A 24630-nucleotide genomic window follows, 5' to 3' on the forward strand; every position below is an offset into this window, starting at 1 on the left:
CCCTTATACCAAGCCAAAGTAGCAGCATAAAGCATGTTAATGTGTATATATACATAATAGTCAGAGGACAGAGTCTATGACACATGAAAGGTCAGAACACATAGTTGCAGCCATATAGTGCACGCATCACATCACCCATAAGGTGTATTTATAGAACCCAGGGCACTTTTGGTTATTGCAGCAATGACTTCCACATCGCTCCTCCTTGTCATTGTGCCAAAGGGAGGAGTAGTGCCACCTAACCAGTTCTCACCACAGCATGGATGCAAGCAAGATGGCAGAAACATACGGAGGAGAGGTGCCGGGACACCATCCAGGTGAGCAGTATATATGTACAGTATATACCATCTTATGTATGTGAGGCCATGTGATACCCCAATGTTACCCTGCACACATACATCACATACTGGTATTATACAGTACACACATAATAGTGCACACATACATCACATACTGGTATTATACAGTACACACATAATAGTGCACACATACATCACATACTGGTATTATACAGCACACACATAATAGTGCACACATACATCACATACTGGTATTATACAGTACACACATAATAGTGCACACATACATCACATACTGGTATTATACAGTGCACACATAATAGTGCACACATACATCACATACTGGTATTATACAGTACACACATAATAGTGCACACATACATCACATACTGGTATTATACAGTACACACATAATAGTGCTCACATACATCACATACTGGTATTATACAGTACACACATACATCACATACTGGTATTATACAGTACACACATAATAGTGCACACATACATCACATACTGGTATTATACAGTGCACACATAATAGTGCACACATACATCACATACTGGTATTATACAGTACACACATAATAGTGCACAGATACATCACATACTGGTATTATACAGTACACACATAATAGTGCACACATACATCACATACTGGTATTATACAGTACACACATAATAGTGCACACATACATCACATACTGGTATTATACAGTACACACATAATAGTGCACACATACATCACATACTGGTATTATACAGTACACACATACATCACATACTGGTATTATACAGTACACACATAATAGTGCACACATACATCACATACTGGTATTATACAGTACACACATACATCACATACTGGTATTATACAGTACACACATAATGGTGCACACATACATCACATACTGGTATTATACAGTACACACATAATAGTGCACACATACATCACATACTGGTATTATACAGTGCACACATAATAGTGCACACATACATCACATACTGGTATTATACAGTACACACATAATAGTGCTCACATACATCACATACTGGTATTATACAGTACACACATAATAGTGCTCACATACATCACATACTGGTATTATACAGTACACACATACATCACATACTGGTATTATACAGTACACACATAATAGTGCACACATACATCACATACTGGTATTATACAGTGCACACATAATAGTGCACACATACATCACATACTGGTATTATACAGTACACACATAATAGTGCACAGATACATCACATACTGGTATTATACAGTACACACATAATAGTGCACACATACATCACATACTGGTATTATACAGTACACACATAATAGTGCACACATACATCACATACTGGTATTATACAGTACACACATAATAGTGCACACATACATCACATGCTGGTATTATACAGTACACACATACATCACATACTGGTATTATACAGTACACACATAATAGTGCACACATACATCACATACTGGTATTATACAGTACACACATACATCACATACTGGTATTATACAGTACACACATAATGGTGCACACATACATCACATACTGGTATTATACAGTACACACATAATAGTGCACACATACATCACATACTGGTATTATACAGAGCACACATAATAGTGCACACATACATCACATACTGGTATTATACAGTACACACATAATAGTGCACAGATACATCACATACTGGTATTATACAGTACACACATAATAGTGCACACATACATCACATACTGGTATTATACAGTACACACATAATAGTGCACACATACATCACATACTGGTATTATACAGTACACACATAATAGTGCACACATACATCACATACTGGTATTATACAGTACACACATACATCACATACTGGTATTATACAGTACACACATAATAGTGCACACATACATCACATACTGGTATTATACAGTACACACATAATAGTACACACATACATCACATACTGGTATTATATAGTACACACATAATAGTGCACACATACATCACATACTGGTATTATACAGTACACACATAATAGTGCACACATACATCACATACTGGTATTATACAGTACACACATAATAGTGCACACATACATCACATACCGGTATTATACAGTACACAGATAATAGTGCACACATACATCACATACTGGAATTATACAGTACACACATAATAGTGCACACATACATCACATACTGGAATTATACAGTACACACATAATAGTGCACACATACATCACATACATGTATTATACAGTACACACATAATAGTGCACACATACATCACATGCTGGTATTATACAGTACACACATAATAGTGCACACATACATCACATACTGGTATTATACAGTACACACATAATAGTGCACACATACATCACATACTGGTATTATACAGTGCACACATAATAGTGCACACATACATCACATACTGGTATTATACAGTACACACATAATAGTGCACACATACATCACATACTGGTATTATACAGTACACACATAATAGTGCACACATACATCACATACTGGTATTATACAGTACACTCATACATCACATACTGGTATTATACAGTATACACATAATAGTGCACACATACATCACATACCGGTATTATACAGTACACACATAATAGTGCACACATACATCACATACTGGTATTATACAGTACACACATAATAGTGCACACATACATCACATACTGGTATTATACAGTACACACATAATAGTGCACACATACATCACATACTGGTATTATACAGTACACACAAAATAGTGCACAGATACATCACATACTGGTATTATACAGTACACACATAATAGTGCACACATACATCACATACTGGTATTATACAGTACACACATAATAGTGCACACAAACATCACATACTGGTATTATACAGTACACACATAATAGTGCACACATACATCACATACTGGTATTATACAGTACACACATAATAGTGCACACATACATCACATACTGGTATTATACAGTACACACATACATCACATACTGGTATTATACAGTACACACATAATGGTGCACACATACATCACATACTGGTATTATACAGTACACACATAATAGTGCACACATACATCACATACTGGTATTATACAGTGCACACATAATAGTGCACACATACATCACATACTGGTATTATACAGTACACACATAATAGTGCACAGATACATCACATACTGGTATTATACAGTACACACATAATAGTGCACACATAAATCACATACTGGTATTATACAGTACACACATAATAGTGCACACATACATCACATACTGGTATTATACAGTACACACATAATAGTGCACACATACATCACATACTGGTATTATACAGTACACACATACATCACATACTGGTATTATACAGTACACACATAATAGTGCACACATACATCACATACTGGTATTATACAGTACACACATACATCACATACTGGTATTATACAGTACACACATAATGGTGCACACATACATCACATACTGGTATTATACAGTACACACATAATAGTGCACACATACATCACATACTGGTATTATACAGTGCACACATAATAGTGCACACATACATCACATACTGGTATTATACAGTACACACATAATAGTGCACAGATACATCACATACTGGTATTATACAGTACACACATAATAGTGCACACATACATCACATACTGGTATTATACAGTACACACATAATAGTGCACAGATACATCACATACTGGTATTATACAGTACACACATAATAGTGCACACATACATCACATACTGGTATTATACAGTACACACATAATAGTGCACACATACATGCATCACATACTGGTATTATACAGTACACACATACATCACATACTGGTATTATACAGTACACACATAATAGTGCACACATACATCACATACCGGTATTATACAGTACACACATAATAGTGCACACATACATCACATACTGGTATTATACAGTACACACATAATAGTGCACACATACATCACATACTGGTATTATACAGTACACACATAATAGTGCACACATACATCACATACTAGTATTATACAGTACACACATAATAGTGCACACATACATCACATACTGGTATTATACAGTACACACATACATCACATACTGGTATTATACAGTATACACATAATAGTGCACACATACATCACATACTGGTATTATACAGTACACACATAATAGTGCACACATACATCACATACTAGTATTATACAGTACACACATAATAGTGCACACATACATCACATACTGGTATTATACAGTATACACATAATAGTGCACACATACATCACATACTGGTATTATACAGTGCACACATAATAGTGCACACATACATCACATACTGGTATTATACAGTACACACATAATAGTGCACACATACATCACATACTGGTATTATACAATGCACACATAATAGTGCACACATACATCACATACTAGTATTATACAGTACACACATAATAGTGCACACATACATCACATACTGGTATTATACAGTACACACATAATAGTGGACACATACATCACATACTGGTATTATACAGTACACACATAATAGTGGACACATACATCACATACTGGTATTATACAGTGCACACATAATAGTGCACACATACATCACATACTGGTATTATACAGTACACACATAATAGTGCACACATACATCACATACTGGTATTATACAGTACACACATAATAGTGCACAGATACATCACATACTGGTATTATACAGTACACACATAATAGTGCACACATACATCACATAATGGTATTATACAGTACACACATAATAGTGCACACATACATGCATCACATACTGGTATTATACAGTACACACATACATCACATACTGGTATTATACAGTATACACATAATAGTGCACACATACATCACATACCGGTATTATACAGTACACACATAATAGTGCACACATACATCACATACTGGTATTATACAGTACACACATAATAGTGCTCACATACATCACATACTGGTATTATACAGTACACACATAATAGTGCACACATACATCACATACTAGTATTATACAGTACACACATAATAGTGCACACATACATCACATACTGGTATTATACAGTACACACATACATCACATACTGGTATTATACAGTATACACATAATAGTGCACACATACATCACATACTGGTATTATACAGTACACACATAATAGTGCACACATACATCACATACTAGTATTATACAGTACACACATAATAGTGCACACATACATCACATACTGGTATTATACAGTATACACATAATAGTGCACACATACATCACATACTGGTATTATACAGTGCACACATAATAGTGCACACATACATCACATACTGGTATTATACAGTACACACATAATAGTGCACACATACATCACATACTGGTATTATACAATGCACACATAATAGTGCACACATACATCACATACTGGTATTATACAGTACACACATAATAGTGCACACATACATCACATACTGGTATTATACAGTACACACATAATAGTGGACACATACATCACATACTGGTATTATACAGTGCACACATAATAGTGCACACATACATCACATACTGGTATTATACAGTACACACATAATAGTGCACACATACATCACATACTGGTATTATACAGTACACACATAATAGTGCACACATACATCACATACTGGTATTATACAGTACACACATACATCACATACTGGTATCATACAGTACACACATAATAGTGCACACATACATCACATACTGGTATCATACAGTACACACATAATAGTGCACACATACATCACATACTGGTATTATACAGTACACACATAATAATGCACACATACATCACATACTGGTATTATACAGTACACACATAATAGTGCACACATACATCACATACTGGTATTATACAGTACACACATAATAGTGCACACATACATCACATACTGGTATTATACAGTACACACATAATAGTGCACATATACATCACATACTGGTATCATACAGTACACACATAAAAGTGCACACATACATCACATACTGGTATTATACAGTACACACATAATAGTGCACACATACATCACATACTGGTATTATACAATGCACACATAATAGTGCACACATACATCACATACTGGTATTATACAGTACACACATAATAGTGCACACATACATCACATACTGGTATTATACAGTACACACATAATAGTGGACACATACATCACATACTGGTATTATACAGTGCACACATAATAGTGCACACATACATCACATACTGGTATTATACAGTACACACATAATAGTGCACACATACATCACATACTGGTATTATACAGTACACACATAATAGTGCACACATACATCACATACTGGTATTATACAGTACACACATAATAGTGCACAGATACATCACATACTGGTATTATACAGTACACACATAATAGTGCACACATACATCACATACTGGTATTATACAGTACACACATAATAGTGCACACATACATCACATACTGGTATTATACAGTACACACATAATAGTGGACACATACATCACATACTGGTATTATACAGTGCACACATAATAGTGCACACATACATCACATACTGGTATTATACAGTACACACATAATAGTGCACACATACATCACATACTGGTATTATACAGTACACACATAATGGTGCACACATACATCACATACTGGTATTATACAGTACACACATAATAGTGCACACATACATCACATACTGGTATTATACAGTACACACATAATAGTGCACACATACATCACATACTGGTATTATACAGTACACACATAATAGTGCACAGATACATCACATACTGGTATTATACAGTACACACATAATAGTGCACACATACATCACATACTGGTATTATACAGTACACACATAATAGTGCACAGATACATCACATACTGGTATTATACAGTACACACATAATAGTGCACACATACATCACATACTGGTATTATACAGTACACACATAATAGTGCACACATACATGCATCACATACTGGTATTATACAGTACACACATACATCACATACTGGTATTATACAGTACACACATAATAGTGCACACATACATCACATACCGGTATTATACAGTACACACATAATAGTGCACACATACATCACATACTGGTATTATACAGTACACACATAATAGTGCACACATACATCACATACTGGTATTATACAGTACACACATAATAGTGCACACATACATCACATACTAGTATTATACAGTACACACATAATAGTGCACACATACATCACATACTGGTATTATACAGTACACACATACATCACATACTGGTATTATACAGTATACACATAATAGTGCACACATACATCACATACTGGTATTATACAGTACACACATAATAGTGCACACATACATCACATACTGGTATTATACAGTACACACATAATAGTGCACACATACATCACATACTGGTATTATACAGTATACACATAATAGTGCACACATACATCACATACTGGTATTATACAGTGCACACATAATAGTGCACACATACATCACATACTGGTATTATACAGTACACACATAATAGTGCACACATACATCACATACTGGTATTATACAATGCACACATAATAGTGCACACATACATCACATACTAGTATTATACAGTACACACATAATAGTGCACACATACATCACATACTGGTATTATACAGTACACACATAATAGTGGACACATACATCACATACTGGTATTATACAGTACACACATAATAGTGGACACATACATCACATACTGGTATTATACAGTGCACACATAATAGTGCACACATACATCACATACTGGTATTATACAGTACACACATAATAGTGCACACATACATCACATACTGGTATTATACAGTACACACATAATAGTGCACAGATACATCACATACTGGTATTATACAGTACACACATAATAGTGCACACATACATCACATACTGGTATTATACAGTACACACATAATAGTGCACACATACATGCATCACATACTGGTATTATACAGTACACACATACATCACATACTGGTATTATACAGTATACACATAATAGTGCACACATACATCACATACCGGTATTATACAGTACACACGTAATAGTGCACACATACATCACATACTGGTATTATACAGTACACACATAATAGTGCACACATACATCACATACTGGTATTATACAGTACACACATAATAGTGCACACATACATCACATACTAGTATTATACAGTACACACATAATAGTGCACACATACATCACATACTGGTATTATACAGTACACACATACATCACATACTGGTATTATACAGTATACACATAATAGTGCACACATACATCACATACTGGTATTATACAGTACACACATAATAGTGCACACATACATCACATACTAGTATTATACAGTACACACATAATAGTGCACACATACATCACATACTGGTATTATACAGTATACACATAATAGTGCACACATACATCACATACTGGTATTATACAGTGCACACATAATAGTGCACACATACATCACATACTGGTATTATACAGTACACACATAATAGTGCACACATACATCACATACTGGTATTATACAATGCACACATAATAGTGCACACATACATCACATACTAGTATTATACAGTACACACATAATAGTGCACACATACATCACATACTGGTATTATACAGTACACACATAATAGTGGACACATACATCACATACTGGTATTATACAGTACACACATAATAGTGGACACATACATCACATACTGGTATTATACAGTGCACACATAATATTGCACACATACATCACATACTGGTATTATACAGTACACACATAATAGTGCACACATACATCACATACTGGTATTATACAGTACACACATAATAGTGCACAGATACATCACATACTGGTATTATACAGTACACACATAATAGTGCACACATACATCACATACTGGTATTATACAGTACACACATAATAGTGCACACATACATGCATCACATACTGGTATTATACAGTACACACATACATCACATACTGGTATTATACAGTATACACATAATAGTGCACACATACATCACATACCGGTATTATACAGTACACACATAATAGTGCACACATACATCACATACTGGTATTATACAGTACACACATAATAGTGCTCACATACATCACATACTGGTATTATACAGTACACACATAATAGTGCACACATACATCACATACTAGTATTATACAGTACACACATAATAGTGCACACATACATCACATACTGGTATTATACAGTACACACATACATCACATACTGGTATTATACAGTATACACATAATAGTGCACACATACATCACATACTGGTATTATACAGTACACACATAATAGTGCACACATACATCACATACTAGTATTATACAGTACACACATAATAGTGCACACATACATCACATACTGGTATTATACAGTATACACATAATAGTGCACACATACATCACATACTGGTATTATACAGTGCACACATAATAGTGCACACATACATCACATACTGGTATTATACAGTACACACATAATAGTGCACACATACATCACATACTGGTATTATACAATGCACACATAATAGTGCACACATACATCACATACTGGTATTATACAGTACACACATAATAGTGCACACATACATCACATACTGGTATTATACAGTACACACATAATAGTGGACACATACATCACATACTGGTATTATACAGTGCACACATAATAGTGCACACATACATCACATACTGGTATTATACAGTACACACATAATAGTGCACACATACATCACATACTGGTATTATACAGTACACACATAATAGTGCACACATACATCACATACTGGTATTATACAGTACACACATACATCACATACTGGTATCATACAGTACACACATAATAGTGCACACATACATCACATACTGGTATCATACAGTACACACATAATAGTGCACACATACATCACATACTGGTATTATACAGTACACACATAATAATGCACACATACATCACATACTGGTATTATACAGTACACACATAATAGTGCACACATACATCACATACTGGTATTATACAGTACACACATAATAGTGCACACATACATCACATACTGGTATTATACAGTACACACATAATAGTGCACACATACATCACATACTGGTATTATATAGTACACACATAATAGTGCACACATACATCACATACTGGTATTATACAGTACACACATACATCACATACTGGTATTATACAGTACACACATAATAGTGCACACATACATCACATACTGGTATTATACAGTACACACATAATAGTGCACACATACATCACATACTGGTATCATACAGTACACACATAAAAGTGCACACATACATCACATACTGGTATTATACAGTACACACATAATAGTGCACACATACATCACATACTGGTATTATACAGTACACACATAATAGTGCACACATACATCACATACTGGTATTATACAGTACACACATAATAGTGCACACATACATCACATACCGGTATTATACAGTGCACACATAATAGTGCACACATACATCACATACTGGTATTATACAGTACACACATAATAGTGCACACATACATCACATACTGGAATTATACAGTACACACATAATAGTGCACACATACATCACATACTGGTATTATACAGTACACACATAATAGTGCACACATACATCACATACTGGTATTATACAGTACACACATACATCACATACTGGTATCATACAGTACACACATAATAGTGCACACATACATCACATACTGGTATCATACAGTACACACATAATAGTGCACACATACATCACATACTGGTATTATACAGTACACACATAATAGTGCACACATACATCACATACTGGTATTATACAGTACACACATACATCACATACTGGTATTATACAGTACACACATAATAGTGCACACATACATCACATACTGGTATTATACAGTACACACATAATAGTGCACACATACATCACATACTGGTATCATACAGTACACACATAAAAGTGCACACATACATCACATACTGGTATTATACAGTACACACATAATAGTGCACACATACATCACATACTGGTATTATACAGTACACACATAATAGTGCACACATACATCACATACTGGTATTATACAGTACACACATAATAGTGCACACATACATCACATACCGATATTATACAGTGCACACATAATAGTGCACACATACATCACATACTGGTATTATACTCTAATACTACATATTACACATACATCACATACTGGTATTATACAGTACACACATAATAGTGCACACATACATCACATACTGGTATTATACAGTACACACATAATAGTGCACACATACATCACATACTGGTATTATACAGTACACACATAATAGTGCACACATACATCACATACTGGAATTATACAGTACACACATAATAGTGCACACATGCATCACATACTGGTATTATACAGTACACACATAATAGTGCACACATACATCACATACTGGTATTATACAGTACACACATAATAGTGCACACATACATCACATACTGGTATCATACAGTACACACATAATAGTGCACACATGCATCACATACTGGTATTATACAGTACACACATAATAGTGCACACATACATCACATACTGGTTTTATACAGTACACACATAATAGTGCACACATACATCACATACCGGTATTATACAGTACACACATAATAGTGCACACATACATCACATACTGGTATTATACTCTAATACTACATATTACACATACATCACATACTGGTATCATACAGTACACACATAATAGTGCACACATACATCACATACTGGTATTATATAGTGCACACATACATCACATACTGGTATCATACAGTACACACATAATAGTGCACACATACATCACATACTGGTATTATACTCTAATACTACATATTACACATACACATAAGCTGTTCGGCCATATTGCTTGTCCGGGGCGTGGCATCTGTTGCTATATGGTTGGGACAGGACTAGTTGGGGACATGTATTGGGTGCGGCTGCGGGATACACAGGTGTATATATATATATATTATGCAGATGTAAATTGCAGCCTCGTACAATTGTATTGTCCTCAGGTCCTGCAGACAATGACCCGGTGGCCGGCGCTGACTCTTGCCCTGAGGTCCAGCAGCTCCAGGCACGGGGGCAATGGGGCAGCAAGGTGGAGTTCATCCTCTCCGTGGTGGGGGGGATCATCGGTCTGGGCAACATCTGGAGGTTCCCCTATTTATGTTACAAGAATGGGGGAGGTGAGAGAAGGACAATGCGCTGCTCCACTCACACCCAAAGCTGCACTCACAGTTCTGCAGACTGTCAGATTACTGCAGGAAAGTAACCAGATTTTGGATGCAGCTTTGGAAGTGAATAGAGTGTAAAGCGTAATATACTTTAATATAGCAGATCTGCTCTCCTTGTATCAGTATAATTAAAGGGAATGTGTGTGATTTGTCTTCCCCCTCTTAAAGGAGCGTTTCTCATCCCCTACCTCATATTCCTGGTGACATGCGGGGTGCCCATCTTCTTCCTGGAGATCGCGCTGGGTCAGTACACGACTCAGGGACCTGTCACTGCATGGGTTAAAATCTGCCCCTTATTTACAGGTAAGTGTATAACGTATGACATGTAAGGAAGGGTCTCGTAGATGCAGCTTTAGATGTGACTGGAGCCTCATGTGCTCAAACAACAGCAAAGAACTTCATGTAAATCTGCTGCTTCTTCTACATCCGCGAAGACTCGAGCTTGGAAGACAAAGTAGTCAGACGTGTTACACCGGAGAAGACCCGGGCGGGAGGAAAGATAAATATAATGGAGGCTGATGTGAAAGCATCACAGGAGAAACGCCCTGCAATGGGCAGACGTATCGCTGTCTAGTGGAGGCGCCAGAATTATCACCAGTTACAACCATCTGTGATGATGAGTTTCTGCCTCTTATTAATCACGTTACATTAGGTGCAGTTTAGGCGCAATGTTAGATCCTGGCACTTACATGTGATCCTCCTACAAGCTCCTCTCTGCTTTCCACTGCACCCCAGCATGAGAATGACCCCCACAGCAGCATCCAGGTGTGTGACACCCTGCACCCATTGATCTCCTCGGCAGTGGCTTCTCCTGGAGGGGATCCCCCAGTGCTGGTCTCCTGCTGCACCCCTGTAATTCTGGCCAGTATCCCCCTCAGACACCAGTGTGGTCATCCTGCTACAAGGGGCACTTCTCTGTCCTGTCTGCAGCTCCCCCTCACTTCTCTTCTATCCTGCTACATGGCGACACTTCTCTTTACAGTCTGCCCTACAAACTTCTCTTCTATCCTGCTACACAGGAGACTTCTCTGTCCTGTCTGCAGCTCCCCCTCACTTCTCTTCTATCCTGCTACACAGGAGACTTCTCTGTCCTGTCTGCAGCTCCTACTCACTTCTCTTCTATCCTGCTACACGGGGACAATTATCTGTCCTGTCTGCAGCTCCCACTCACTTCTCTTCTATCCTGCTACACGGGGACAATTATCTGTCCTGTCTGCAGCTCCCACTCACTTCTCTTTTATCCTACTACACGGGACACTTCTCTGTCCTGTCTGCAGCTCCCATTCACTTCTCTTCTCTCCTGCTACACGGGACACTTCTCTGTCCTGTCTGCAGCTCCCATTCACTTCTCTTCTCTCCTGCTACACGGGACACTTCTCTGTCCTGTCTACAGCTCCTACTCACTTCTCTTTTATCCTGCTACACGGGGGACACTTTTCTGTATTGTCTGCAGCTCCCACTCACTTCTCTTTTATCCTGCTACACGGGGGACACTTTTCTGTATTGTCTGCAGCTCCCATTCACTTCTCTTCTCTCCTGCTACACGGGACACTTCTCTGTCCTGTCTACAGCTCCTACTCACTTCACTTCTATCCTGCTACACGGGGGACACTTCTCTGTCCTGTCTGCAGCTCCTACTCACTTCTCTTCTATCCTGCTACACGGGGCACTTCTCTGTCCTTTCTGCAGCTCCCACCCGCTTCTCTTCTATCCTGCTACACAGGGGATACTTCTCTGTCCTGTCTGAAGCTCCCACTCACTTCTCTTCTATCCTGCTACACGGGACACTTCTCTGTACTGTCTGCAGCTCCCTCTCACTTCTCTTCTATCCTGCTACACGGGACACTTCTCTGTCCTGTCTGCAGCTCCCACTCACTTCTCTTCTATACTGCTACACGGGACACTTCTCTGTCCTGTCTGCAGCTCCTACTCACTTCTTTTCTATCCTGCTACATGGGGACACTTCTCTGTACTAGAAGGGGCGTGGGTAGAAAGACAGAGGCGTGAATAATTAACAATCGGGAGGCATCCACAGATGACATAGGGGTAGCCCCGGAAGGCTAATTTACATATGTGAGTTGCCTAACCAAAGTATGTGGCGGCACCAGTATTATATAGCATACAAGGTGGTGTGCTCCATGATTTCAATATGCCAGCAGTAGTAGGTTCCTTTAAGGATACCCGACTTACAGACGACCCCTAGTTACAGACGGACCCCTCTGCCCACTGTGACCTCTGGGGACCTCTCTGGCTGCAATGATCAGCTGTAAAGTGTCTGTAATGAAGCTTTATTGATAATCCTTGGTCCCATTACAGCAAAAAATATTGAAAATCTAATTGTCACAGGGACAAATAATAATTGTCTAAAACTACAATTATAAAATATACAGTTCTGACTTACATACAAATTCAACTTAAGTACAAACTCAAGAAACCTTTCTTGTACATAACTGCCTGTTCTGCAGATACAGATGTTTGTATAACTTCCATGTTTCCACCCTTGTCTGGCAGGGATCGGTTACGGCACGCTGGTGATGTCATTCCTGGTGAATATCTACTACATAGTAATACTCTCCTGGTCATTTTTTTACCTTTTCAACTCGTTCTCCTCGCACCTGCCCTGGGCCAGCTGCAACAACACCTGGAACACAGGTAGCGTCATCATGCAGCTAGCAACCGCCTTCCTCATTGTTATATATATAGGAATATGGCTTTGTAGTACCTTTACGCTGTGAGGTAGCTCTTCCTCCCCTCTCCCAGCGATAAGTCACAGCACAATTTGAAGAATCATTTACAAACCATCAGAAAACACTCTATAACCCGGAAAATAAGGCCTTTAATTGGAGTTAGCAGTTGTAGCTGATGGTGTAGAATGCCGCAGTCACATGATGTAGTATTTGCAGGTTTTCATACAGTTTTTCATCCCCGTGAGGTAGCTCTTCCTCCCCTCTCCCAGCGATAAGTCACAGCACAATCTGAAGAATCATTTTCACAGTTTTTCATCCCTGTGAGGTAGCTCTTCCTCCCCCCTCCCAGCGATAAGTCACAGCACAATCTGAAGAATCATTTTCACAGTTTTTCATCCCTGTGAGGTAGCTCTTCCTCCCCTCTCCCAGCGATAAGTCACAGCACAATCTGAAGAATCATTTTCACAGTTTTTCATCCCTGTTAGGTAGCTCTTCCTCCCCTCTCCCAGCGATAAGTCACAGCACAATCTGAAGAATCATTTTCACAGTTTTTCATCCCTGTGAGGTAGCTCTTCCTCCCCTCTCCCAGAGATAAGTCACAGCACAATCTGAAGAATCATTTTCACAGTTTTGCATCCCTGTGAGGTAGCTCTTCCTCCCCTCTCCCAGCGATAAGTCACAGCACAATCTGAAGAATCATTTTCACAGTTTTTCATCCCTGTGAGGTAGCTCTTCCTCCCCTCTCCCAGCGATAAGTCACAGCACAATCTGAAGAATCATTTTCACAGTTTTTCATCCCTGTGAGGTAGCTCTTCCTCCCCTCTCCCAGCGATAAGTCACAGCACAATCTGAAGAATCATTTTCACAGTTTTTCATCCCTGTGAGGTAGCTCTTCCTCCCCTCTCCCAGCGATAAGTCACAGCACAATCTGAAGAATCATTTTCACAGTTTTTCATCCCTGTTAGGTAGCTCTTCCTGCCCTCTCCCAGCGATAAGTCACAGCACAATCTGAAGAATCATTTTCACAGTTTTTCATCCCTGTTAGGTAGCTCTTCCTGCCCTCTCCCAGCGATAAGTCACAGAACAATCTGAAGAATCATTTACAAACCATCAGAAAATACTTTATAACCTGGATAATAAGGCTTTTAGGTGGGGTTAGCAGTTGTAGCTGATGGAGTAGAATGCTGCAGTCACATGATGTAGTATTTGCAGTTTTTTATTAAAATTTTGTTATGTCCTTCTTCTCAGAGAACTGTACAGTTTTCCAAAGCAAGAAAGAGAACTGGAGCGGCGTGGCGAACCTCACCAGCCCAGAGATGGAATTTTGGGAGTAAGTAAATTATCTGTTCTATACCGCCCCCCGCTGGTGTGACTGAGTACTGCATCAGAAACTTTTTTCAGGAGAAGGACTCTGGGCCTGACGCGAGGCATTGATGACCTGGGGTCTGTCCGCTGGGAGCTCGCCCTGTGTCTTCTCCTGGCCTGGATCATCTGCTACTTCTGTATCTGGAAGGGGGTCAAGTCCACTGGGAAGGTGAGAGCCAAAAATAAGAAATATACAGGGAGAGGGAAGGTTGAGATGATTTCATTTAAGGCTGCACCTTCCTGCAACTTTGTAAATTATATACTGTTGTATCCATTACAATTTAGTCAGTATCACAGCAGAGGGGTGACGTCCTCTCTATGCCCCCATGTGGTAACGTTCTGTACAGGCCAAGCTCTTCAATGTTGTCCACAGGTTGTATATTTCACCTCTACCTTTCCCTATGTGATGCTCATCATCCTACTGGTGCGAGGGACCACACTACCCGGGGCCTACAACGGGATCATCTTCTACCTGCAACCAGACACTTCCCTGCTAAAGGACCCCCAGGTGACCAATGAATCCTGACTGATAGTATATACAGTATTATAGTGTTATAGGGGGCAGTATTATAGCAGTTATATTCCTCTACATAGGGGGCAGTATTATAGCAGTTATATTCCTCTACAAAGGGGGCAGTATTATAGTAGCTATATTCTTGTACATAGGGGGCAGTATTATAGTAGTTATATTCTTGTACATAGGGGGCAGTATTATAGTAGTTATATTCCTGTACATAGGGGGCAGTATTATAGTAGTTATATTCTTGTACATAGGGGGCAGTATTATAGTAGTTATATTCTTGTACATAGGGGGCAGTATTATAGTAGTTATATTCCTGTACATAGGAGCAGTATTATAGTAGTTATATTCCTGTACATAGGGGGCAGTATTATAGTAGTTATATTCCTGTACATAGGGGGCAGTATTATAGTAGTTATATTCCTGTACATAGGGGGCAGTATTATAGCAGTTATATTCCTGTACATAGGGGGCAGTATTATAGCAGTTATATTCCTCTACATAGGGGGCAGTATTATAGTAGTTATATTCCTGTACATAGGAGGCAGTATTATAGCAGTTATATTCCTCTACATAGGGGGCAGTATTATAGCAGTTATATTCCTGTACATAGGAGGCAGTATTATAGTAGTTATATTCTTGTACATAGGGGGCAGTATTATAGTAGTTATATTTCTGTATATAGGGGGCAGTATTATAGTAGTTATATTCTTGTACATAGGGGGCAGTATTATAGTAGTTATATTCCGGTACATAGTGGGCAGTATTATAGTAGTTATATTCTTGTACATAGGGGGCAGTATTATAGTAGTTATATTCCTGTACATAGGGGGCAGTATTATAGTAGTTTTATTCTTGTACATAAGGAGCAGTATTATAGTAGTTATATTCTTGTACATAGGGGGCAGTATTATAGTAGTTATATTCTTGTACATAGTTGGGCAGTATTATAGTAGTTATATTCTTGTACATAGGGAGCAGTATTATAGTAGTTATATTCTTGTACATAGGGGGCAGTATTATAGTAGTTATATTCCTGTACATAGGGGGCAGTATTATAGTAGTTATATCCCTGTACATAGGGGGCAGTATTATAGTAGTTATATTCCTGTACATAGGGAGCAGTATTATAGTAGTTATATTCCTGTACATAGGGGGCAGTATTATAGTAGTTATATTCTTGTACATAGGGGGCAGTATTATAGTAGTTATATTCTTGTACATAGGGGGCAGTATTATAGTAGTTATATTCCTGTACATAGGGGGCAGTATTATAGTAGTTATATTCTTGTACATAGGGGGCAGTATTATAGTAGTTATATTCTTGTACATAGGGGGCAGTATTATAGTAGTTATATTCTTGTACATAGGGGGCAGTATTATAGTAGTTATATTCCTGTACATAGGGGGCAGCATTATAGTAGTTATATTCTTGTACATAGGGGGCAGTATTATAGTAGTTATATCCCTGTACATAGGGGGCAGTATTATAGTAGCTATATTATTGTACATAGGGGCAGTATTATAGTAGTTATATTCCTGTACATAGGGAGCAGTATTATAGTAGTTATATTCCTGTACATAGGGGGCAGTATTATAGTAGTTATATTCCTGTACATAGGGGGCAGTATTATAGTAGTTATATTCTTGTACATAGGGAGCAGTATTATAGTAGTTATATTCTTGTATATAGGGGGCAGTATTATAGTCGTTATATTCCTGTACATAGGGGGCAGTATTATAGTAGTTATACTCTTGTACATAGGGGGCAGTATTATGGTAGCTATATTCCTGTACATAGGGGGCAGTATTCAGTATTATAGTAGTTATATTCTTGTACATAGGGGGCAGTATTATAGTAGTTATATTCCTGTACATAGGGGGCAGTATTATAGTAGTTATATTCCTGTACATAGGGGGCAGTATTATAGTAGTTATATTCTTGTACATAGGGGGCAGTATTATAGTAGTTATATTCCTGTACATAGGGGGCAGTATTATAGTAGTTATATTCTTGTACATAGGGGGCAGTATTATAGTAGTTATATTCTTGTACATAGGGGGCAGTATTATAGTAGTTATATTCTTGTACATAGGGGGCAGTATTATAGTAGTTATATTCTTGTACATAGGGAGCAGTATTATAGTAGTTATATTCTTGTATATAGGGGGCAGTATTATAGTCGTTATATTCCTGTACATAGGGGGCAGTATTATAGTAGTTATACTCTTGTACATAGGGGGCAGTATTATGGTAGCTATATTCCTGTACATAGGGGGCAGTATTCAGTATTATAGTAGTTATATTCTTGTACATAGGGGGCAGTATTATAGTAGTTATATTCCTGTACATAGGGGGCAGTATTATAGTAGTTATATTCTTGTACATAGGGGGCAGTATTATAGTAGTTATATTCCTGTACATAGGGGGCAGTATTATAGTAGTTATATTCTTGTACATAGGGGGCAGTATTATAGTAGTTATATTCTTGTACATAGGGGGCAGTATTATAGTAGTTATATTCTTGTACATAGGGGGCAGTATTATAGTAGTTATATTCCTGTACATAGGGGGCAGTATTATAGTAGTTATATTCCTGTACATAGGGGGCAGTATTATAGTAGTTATATTCCTGTACATAGGGGGCAGTATTATAGTAGTTATATTCTTGTACATAGGGGGCAGTATTATAGTAGTTATATTCTTGTACATAGGGGGAGTATTATAGTAGTTATATTCTTGTACATAGGGGGCAGTAATATAGTAGTTATATTCCTGTACATAGGGGGCAGTATTATAGTAGTTATATTCCTGTACATAGGGGGCAGTATTATAGTAGTTATATTCTTGTACATAGGGGGCAGTATTATAGTAGTTATATTCTTGTACATAGGGGGCAGTATTATAGTAGTTATATTCCTGCACATAGGGGGCAGTATTATAGTAGTTATATTCCTGTATATAGGGGGCAGTATTATAGTAGTTATATCCCTGTACATAGAGGGCAGTATTATAGTAGTTATATTCTTGTACATAGGGGGCAGTATTATAGTAGTTATATTCCTGTACATAGGGGCAGTATTATAGTAGTTATATCCCTGTACATAGGGGCAGTATTATAGTAGTTATATTCCTGTACATAGGAGGCAGTATTATAGTAGTTATATTCCTCTACATAGGGGGCAGTATTATAGTAGTTATATTCCTGTACATAGGGGGCAGTATTATAGTAGTTATATCCCTGTACATAGGGGGCAGTATTATAGTAGTTATATTCTTGTACATAGGGGGCAGTATTATAGTAGTTATATTCCTGTACATAGGGGGCAGTATTATAGTAGTTATATTCCTGTACATAGGGGGCAGTATTATAGTAGTTATATTCCTGTACATAGGGGGCAGTATTATAGTAGTTATATTCCTGTACATAGGGGGCAGTATTATAGTAGTTATATTCTTGTACATAGGGGGCAGTATTATAGTAGTTATATTCCTGTACATAGGGGGCAGTATTATAGCAGTTATATCCCCGTACATAGGGGGCAGTATTATAGTAGTTATATTCCTGTACATAGTGGGCAGTATTATAGTAGTTATATTCCTGTATATAGGGGGCAGTATTATGGTAGTTATATTCTTGTACATAGGGGCAGTATATAGTATACAGTCTTAGCTGACTCCCTGTTCTCCTCCTTAGGTATGGATTGATGCTGGGACACAGATATTTTATTCCTTAGCTATCACTATGGGGTTCACTATTGGTATTGGTAGCTACAACTCTTATCAGTACAACTGCTATAGGTATGTGTACAGTGATATATCATGTTCTGAGGAGACAGCACATGAAATTGCCTTTGGGCCGGTGGTGGTAACACAAATAGCACAGCCTAATTTTCGTATATATCTATTTCATAAAACACTTCTGTACTGATCCGGTTTATCCCTGTCTGTGGTTCTGTAGGGATTGCATTGCTCTGTGCCTGTTGGACACCCTCACCAGCTTCTTGGGAGGATTTGCCATTTTCTCAGTTTTGGGGTTCATGGCGCAGGAGCAGGGGGTCCCAATATCTGAAGTTGCAGAGTCTGGTAAGTAGCATCTGGTGGCTTTAGATCTCTAATATGTACATCTCCCAACCTGGTGACAGCAAGTGTTACAGGAGACTGCCTCTTCATGTTGCACTGTGTGAAGGTTCCGGCATTGGTCCATATGTCCCTGTAGTCATCTCCAAGCAGATATCAGCAGATACGTGTGGGAATGGGTAACATTCCCTACTTACAAAGGACTACATTGGAGCAGTAAAGCTTCAGTATGAGCTGTAGTCGTAGTCAGACCCAGGGGGGAGGAGGCCAGTTGAAGTGTCTATACTGTTTGCATAGGCTGTGATAGAGGACGTTGGAAATTGAGTAGGCACCAGTGTGAGTAAAGCATCAGACATCAGCAAGCCTAAGTCAACCTCTTGTGTCTTGGTAGACAGCTATGAAGCTGTCGAGATAGTTGCCTCTTCTGAGAAACATGTAACCACCAAGTTCATCCCCTCCACAGTTCCCTAGTTACTATACTGTGTTCTATAGTTCTATACTCTGGATAGCAGTTGGTGATTGGTGTTGTGGTAACCATGTGGTTCTTCACAGGACCCGGTTTGGCTTTTATCGTCTATCCCAAGGCTGTGACGATGATGCCGGTGTCGCAGCTCTGGTCATGTCTCTTCTTCATCATGTTGATTCTCCTTGGTCTGGACAGTCAGGTAGGTACCATCACCATCATCTTGCCTGCCTTCCTGTGGTTGGGAGGAGACATAGTTAGACATCAGAGTCCTTGGGCCTGGATTTTCTCTGATATTATTGTTCTTCTTCTCTCCTTGCAGTTCATATATGTTGAGGCCCTCTGCCTGTCCATCATTGATATGTACCCCTCGGTCCTGCGCCGGGGGTACAGGCGGGAGATACTCATCCTAATTGTCTCCGTTGTGTGCTTCCTGCTCGGGCTACTTATGGTTACCCAGGTGATAATGACCTTATAGACGGTCTTCAAGCACTTTTCAGATCTTCTCTCATGCTGCACCTACTCACTTGAACAACTAAATTCCCAGGTTTCTTCTAATGTTTTCTGTGGAACTCTCAATTTTTCCATGTTTGATCTCATGCTGCACCTATACCTTTCCTGTGGAATGTCTGTATTCTCTAGAACATCAATATTCCGAGGTTTCTACCTATGCGGCACCTACTGTATTCTCAATCTTTCCAGGTTCCGTTTCATGTAGCACCGAAATTCTGACTTCTCTTTACTTTTGTAGTACAAAGTTCAAGGTTCCCAGTTCACTGGAACCCTCCATCTTTCCAGGTTTCCTCTCATGCTGCACATATTCTCTGGAATGTGTGTATCCCCAGGTTTCTTCTAATGTTTTTTCTCATGCTTCACCTCGGTTTTTGAATTCTCCACACTTTCCTTGTTAATTTTTGATACTCTTCATCTATCCTGCTTTCCTCACATGCTGCCCTTAGTCTATGGAAAACCTTTATTCCCAGGTTTCCTCAACTGTGTTCTACGGAACTTTCCATTGTCTCTTGTCACCATTTTGGACCATCAAATGACCTTGCCAGAGTTATGACAGCCAGGAATGAGGGCATCTTGGTTATAATCTGATGTCTCCTACAAGATATTGGAACGTAGACAATCACAAGTTACCTACACCCCCCAATGTGTTACCCTTCTGTCTTGCAGGGAGGGATGTATATATTCCAACTCTTCGACTACTTTGCATCCAGTGGTATCTCCCTCCTTTTTTTTGGAATTTTTGAGTGTATCTGTATAGGTTGGGTATATGGTGAGTATCGATACTATCCAGGTACTTTCCATAATTCTTGTGGTGAGAGGTGGAGACCTTCTGCTTCTTGATAGAGTCCTAACATATTCCTGGAGCCACCACTATATATAGATTTTTAAGTTTTGCTATAGGACTCTTTACTATTCTCAGATGATATTAGGGTTCCAGAGTTGTTATTTGGGGCTCATTGATGAGGGACATCTTTTTTATATCCTTTTTGTGTTTTGTACTTATTTTACAGTACTCTTCTTAATCCCACACAGGGGCAGATCGCTTCTATGACAACATCCAGGATATGATTGGATACCGCCCTTGGCCCGTGATGAAGATATGCTGGGTGGCTGTGACCCCGGCTGTATGCCTGGTAAGAGGAAACAGTGTTTAGGCTTCTATAATGTTCTGTAGGGATTGGATCTTTAAAAGCCCCGCCCATGAGGAGCCACTGTCCTGTTTCCTGATTGGTTTCCTTTCTCTGTAGGCAACATTCCTCTTTGCGTTAATACGATACGTCCCCTTGAGGTATAATAACAACTACGTGTACCCACCATGGGGATACGCCATCGGATGGCTAATAGCCATCTCCTCCATGATCTGCATTCCTCTGTATTGCATCTATATAGTCCTGAGGACGAAAGGATCCTTGTTTGAGGTACAGAGCTACATTTTATCCATTTTATGGTCTCGGATGAATATGAGATAATTAGATAGAAAATAACTTCTTATATTTTCTTTCATGCAGAGACTATGTCTAGTTGTCATACCAGCAAAAGACCTACCACAGCCCAAGGCCAGTGTCCCTGTGCCCGATACCTTGTGTATGAGAGAGACCCCTATCCCGTCGGAGACGCTCACACAGATCCCCCACCCATAATGCAATGGGGCTTGGAGTTACTTATCCTGTGCGATGTTATCCTGGGGCCTTAGTGTCTGATCCTGGAGAGCCGTGGGCAGGATCTACGAAATGCTTCACCCTTCACGCTGGGGGGGGGGGGGGGTTAATATAAATAATGGATTTTTACAAAACTGAAAGATTAATAAGTCTTTAAAGAGATTATTTTCTGTAAAGAAAAGTCATAAAAAAAGGAAACTCTACGAAATGCACCTATAGGACGGGGGTTGTCTACCAGATCGGTCATCAATAGTTGATCGGTTGGGGGGCCTACACCCACCCCTCACATCCATCAGCCATTCAGACACAGAAATTCATGGTGACGTGAGGAAGGTGCATGGTAAACCTTATTTACGTGACATTTTCATATGTGCAAAATGTAAATATATCACCTCACAGTATAAAATTGTATAAAAATGTAAAATACAAACACAAAAACTGCAAATTAACATCTTTTTTTATTCACGTATCATTTTTCAGTACATTACGCACAACCCAAAAATTGTGCCATTGAAAATACAACTCATCCCACAAAAAAACAACCCCAACTACAGTAT

The 24630-nt window shown here is 38.5% G+C and overlaps 1 protein-coding gene across 1 annotated transcript; it reads left to right on the forward strand.

Annotated features, from left to right (window-relative positions):
- Window positions 1-216: 216 nt before the first annotated feature.
- Window positions 217-24160, forward strand: LOC140125964 (sodium- and chloride-dependent betaine transporter-like). The gene is made up of 15 exons (XM_072144960.1): window positions 217-317; window positions 12565-12738; window positions 12955-13089; window positions 15298-15438; window positions 16722-16803; window positions 16875-17007; window positions 17212-17346; window positions 21057-21160; window positions 21321-21445; window positions 21992-22104; window positions 22225-22362; window positions 23082-23184; window positions 23448-23548; window positions 23663-23833; window positions 23924-24160. Exons 1-15 carry the CDS (start codon window positions 260-262, stop codon window positions 24053-24055), a joined length of 1845 nt encoding a protein of 614 aa, XP_072001061.1. The 5' UTR covers window positions 217-259; the 3' UTR covers window positions 24056-24160.
- Window positions 24161-24630: the final 470 nt, after the last annotated feature.

This window comes from Engystomops pustulosus, chromosome 4 (assembly GCF_040894005.1).
Source record: "Engystomops pustulosus chromosome 4, aEngPut4.maternal, whole genome shotgun sequence".
NCBI lineage: Eukaryota > Metazoa > Chordata > Amphibia > Anura > Leptodactylidae > Engystomops > Engystomops pustulosus.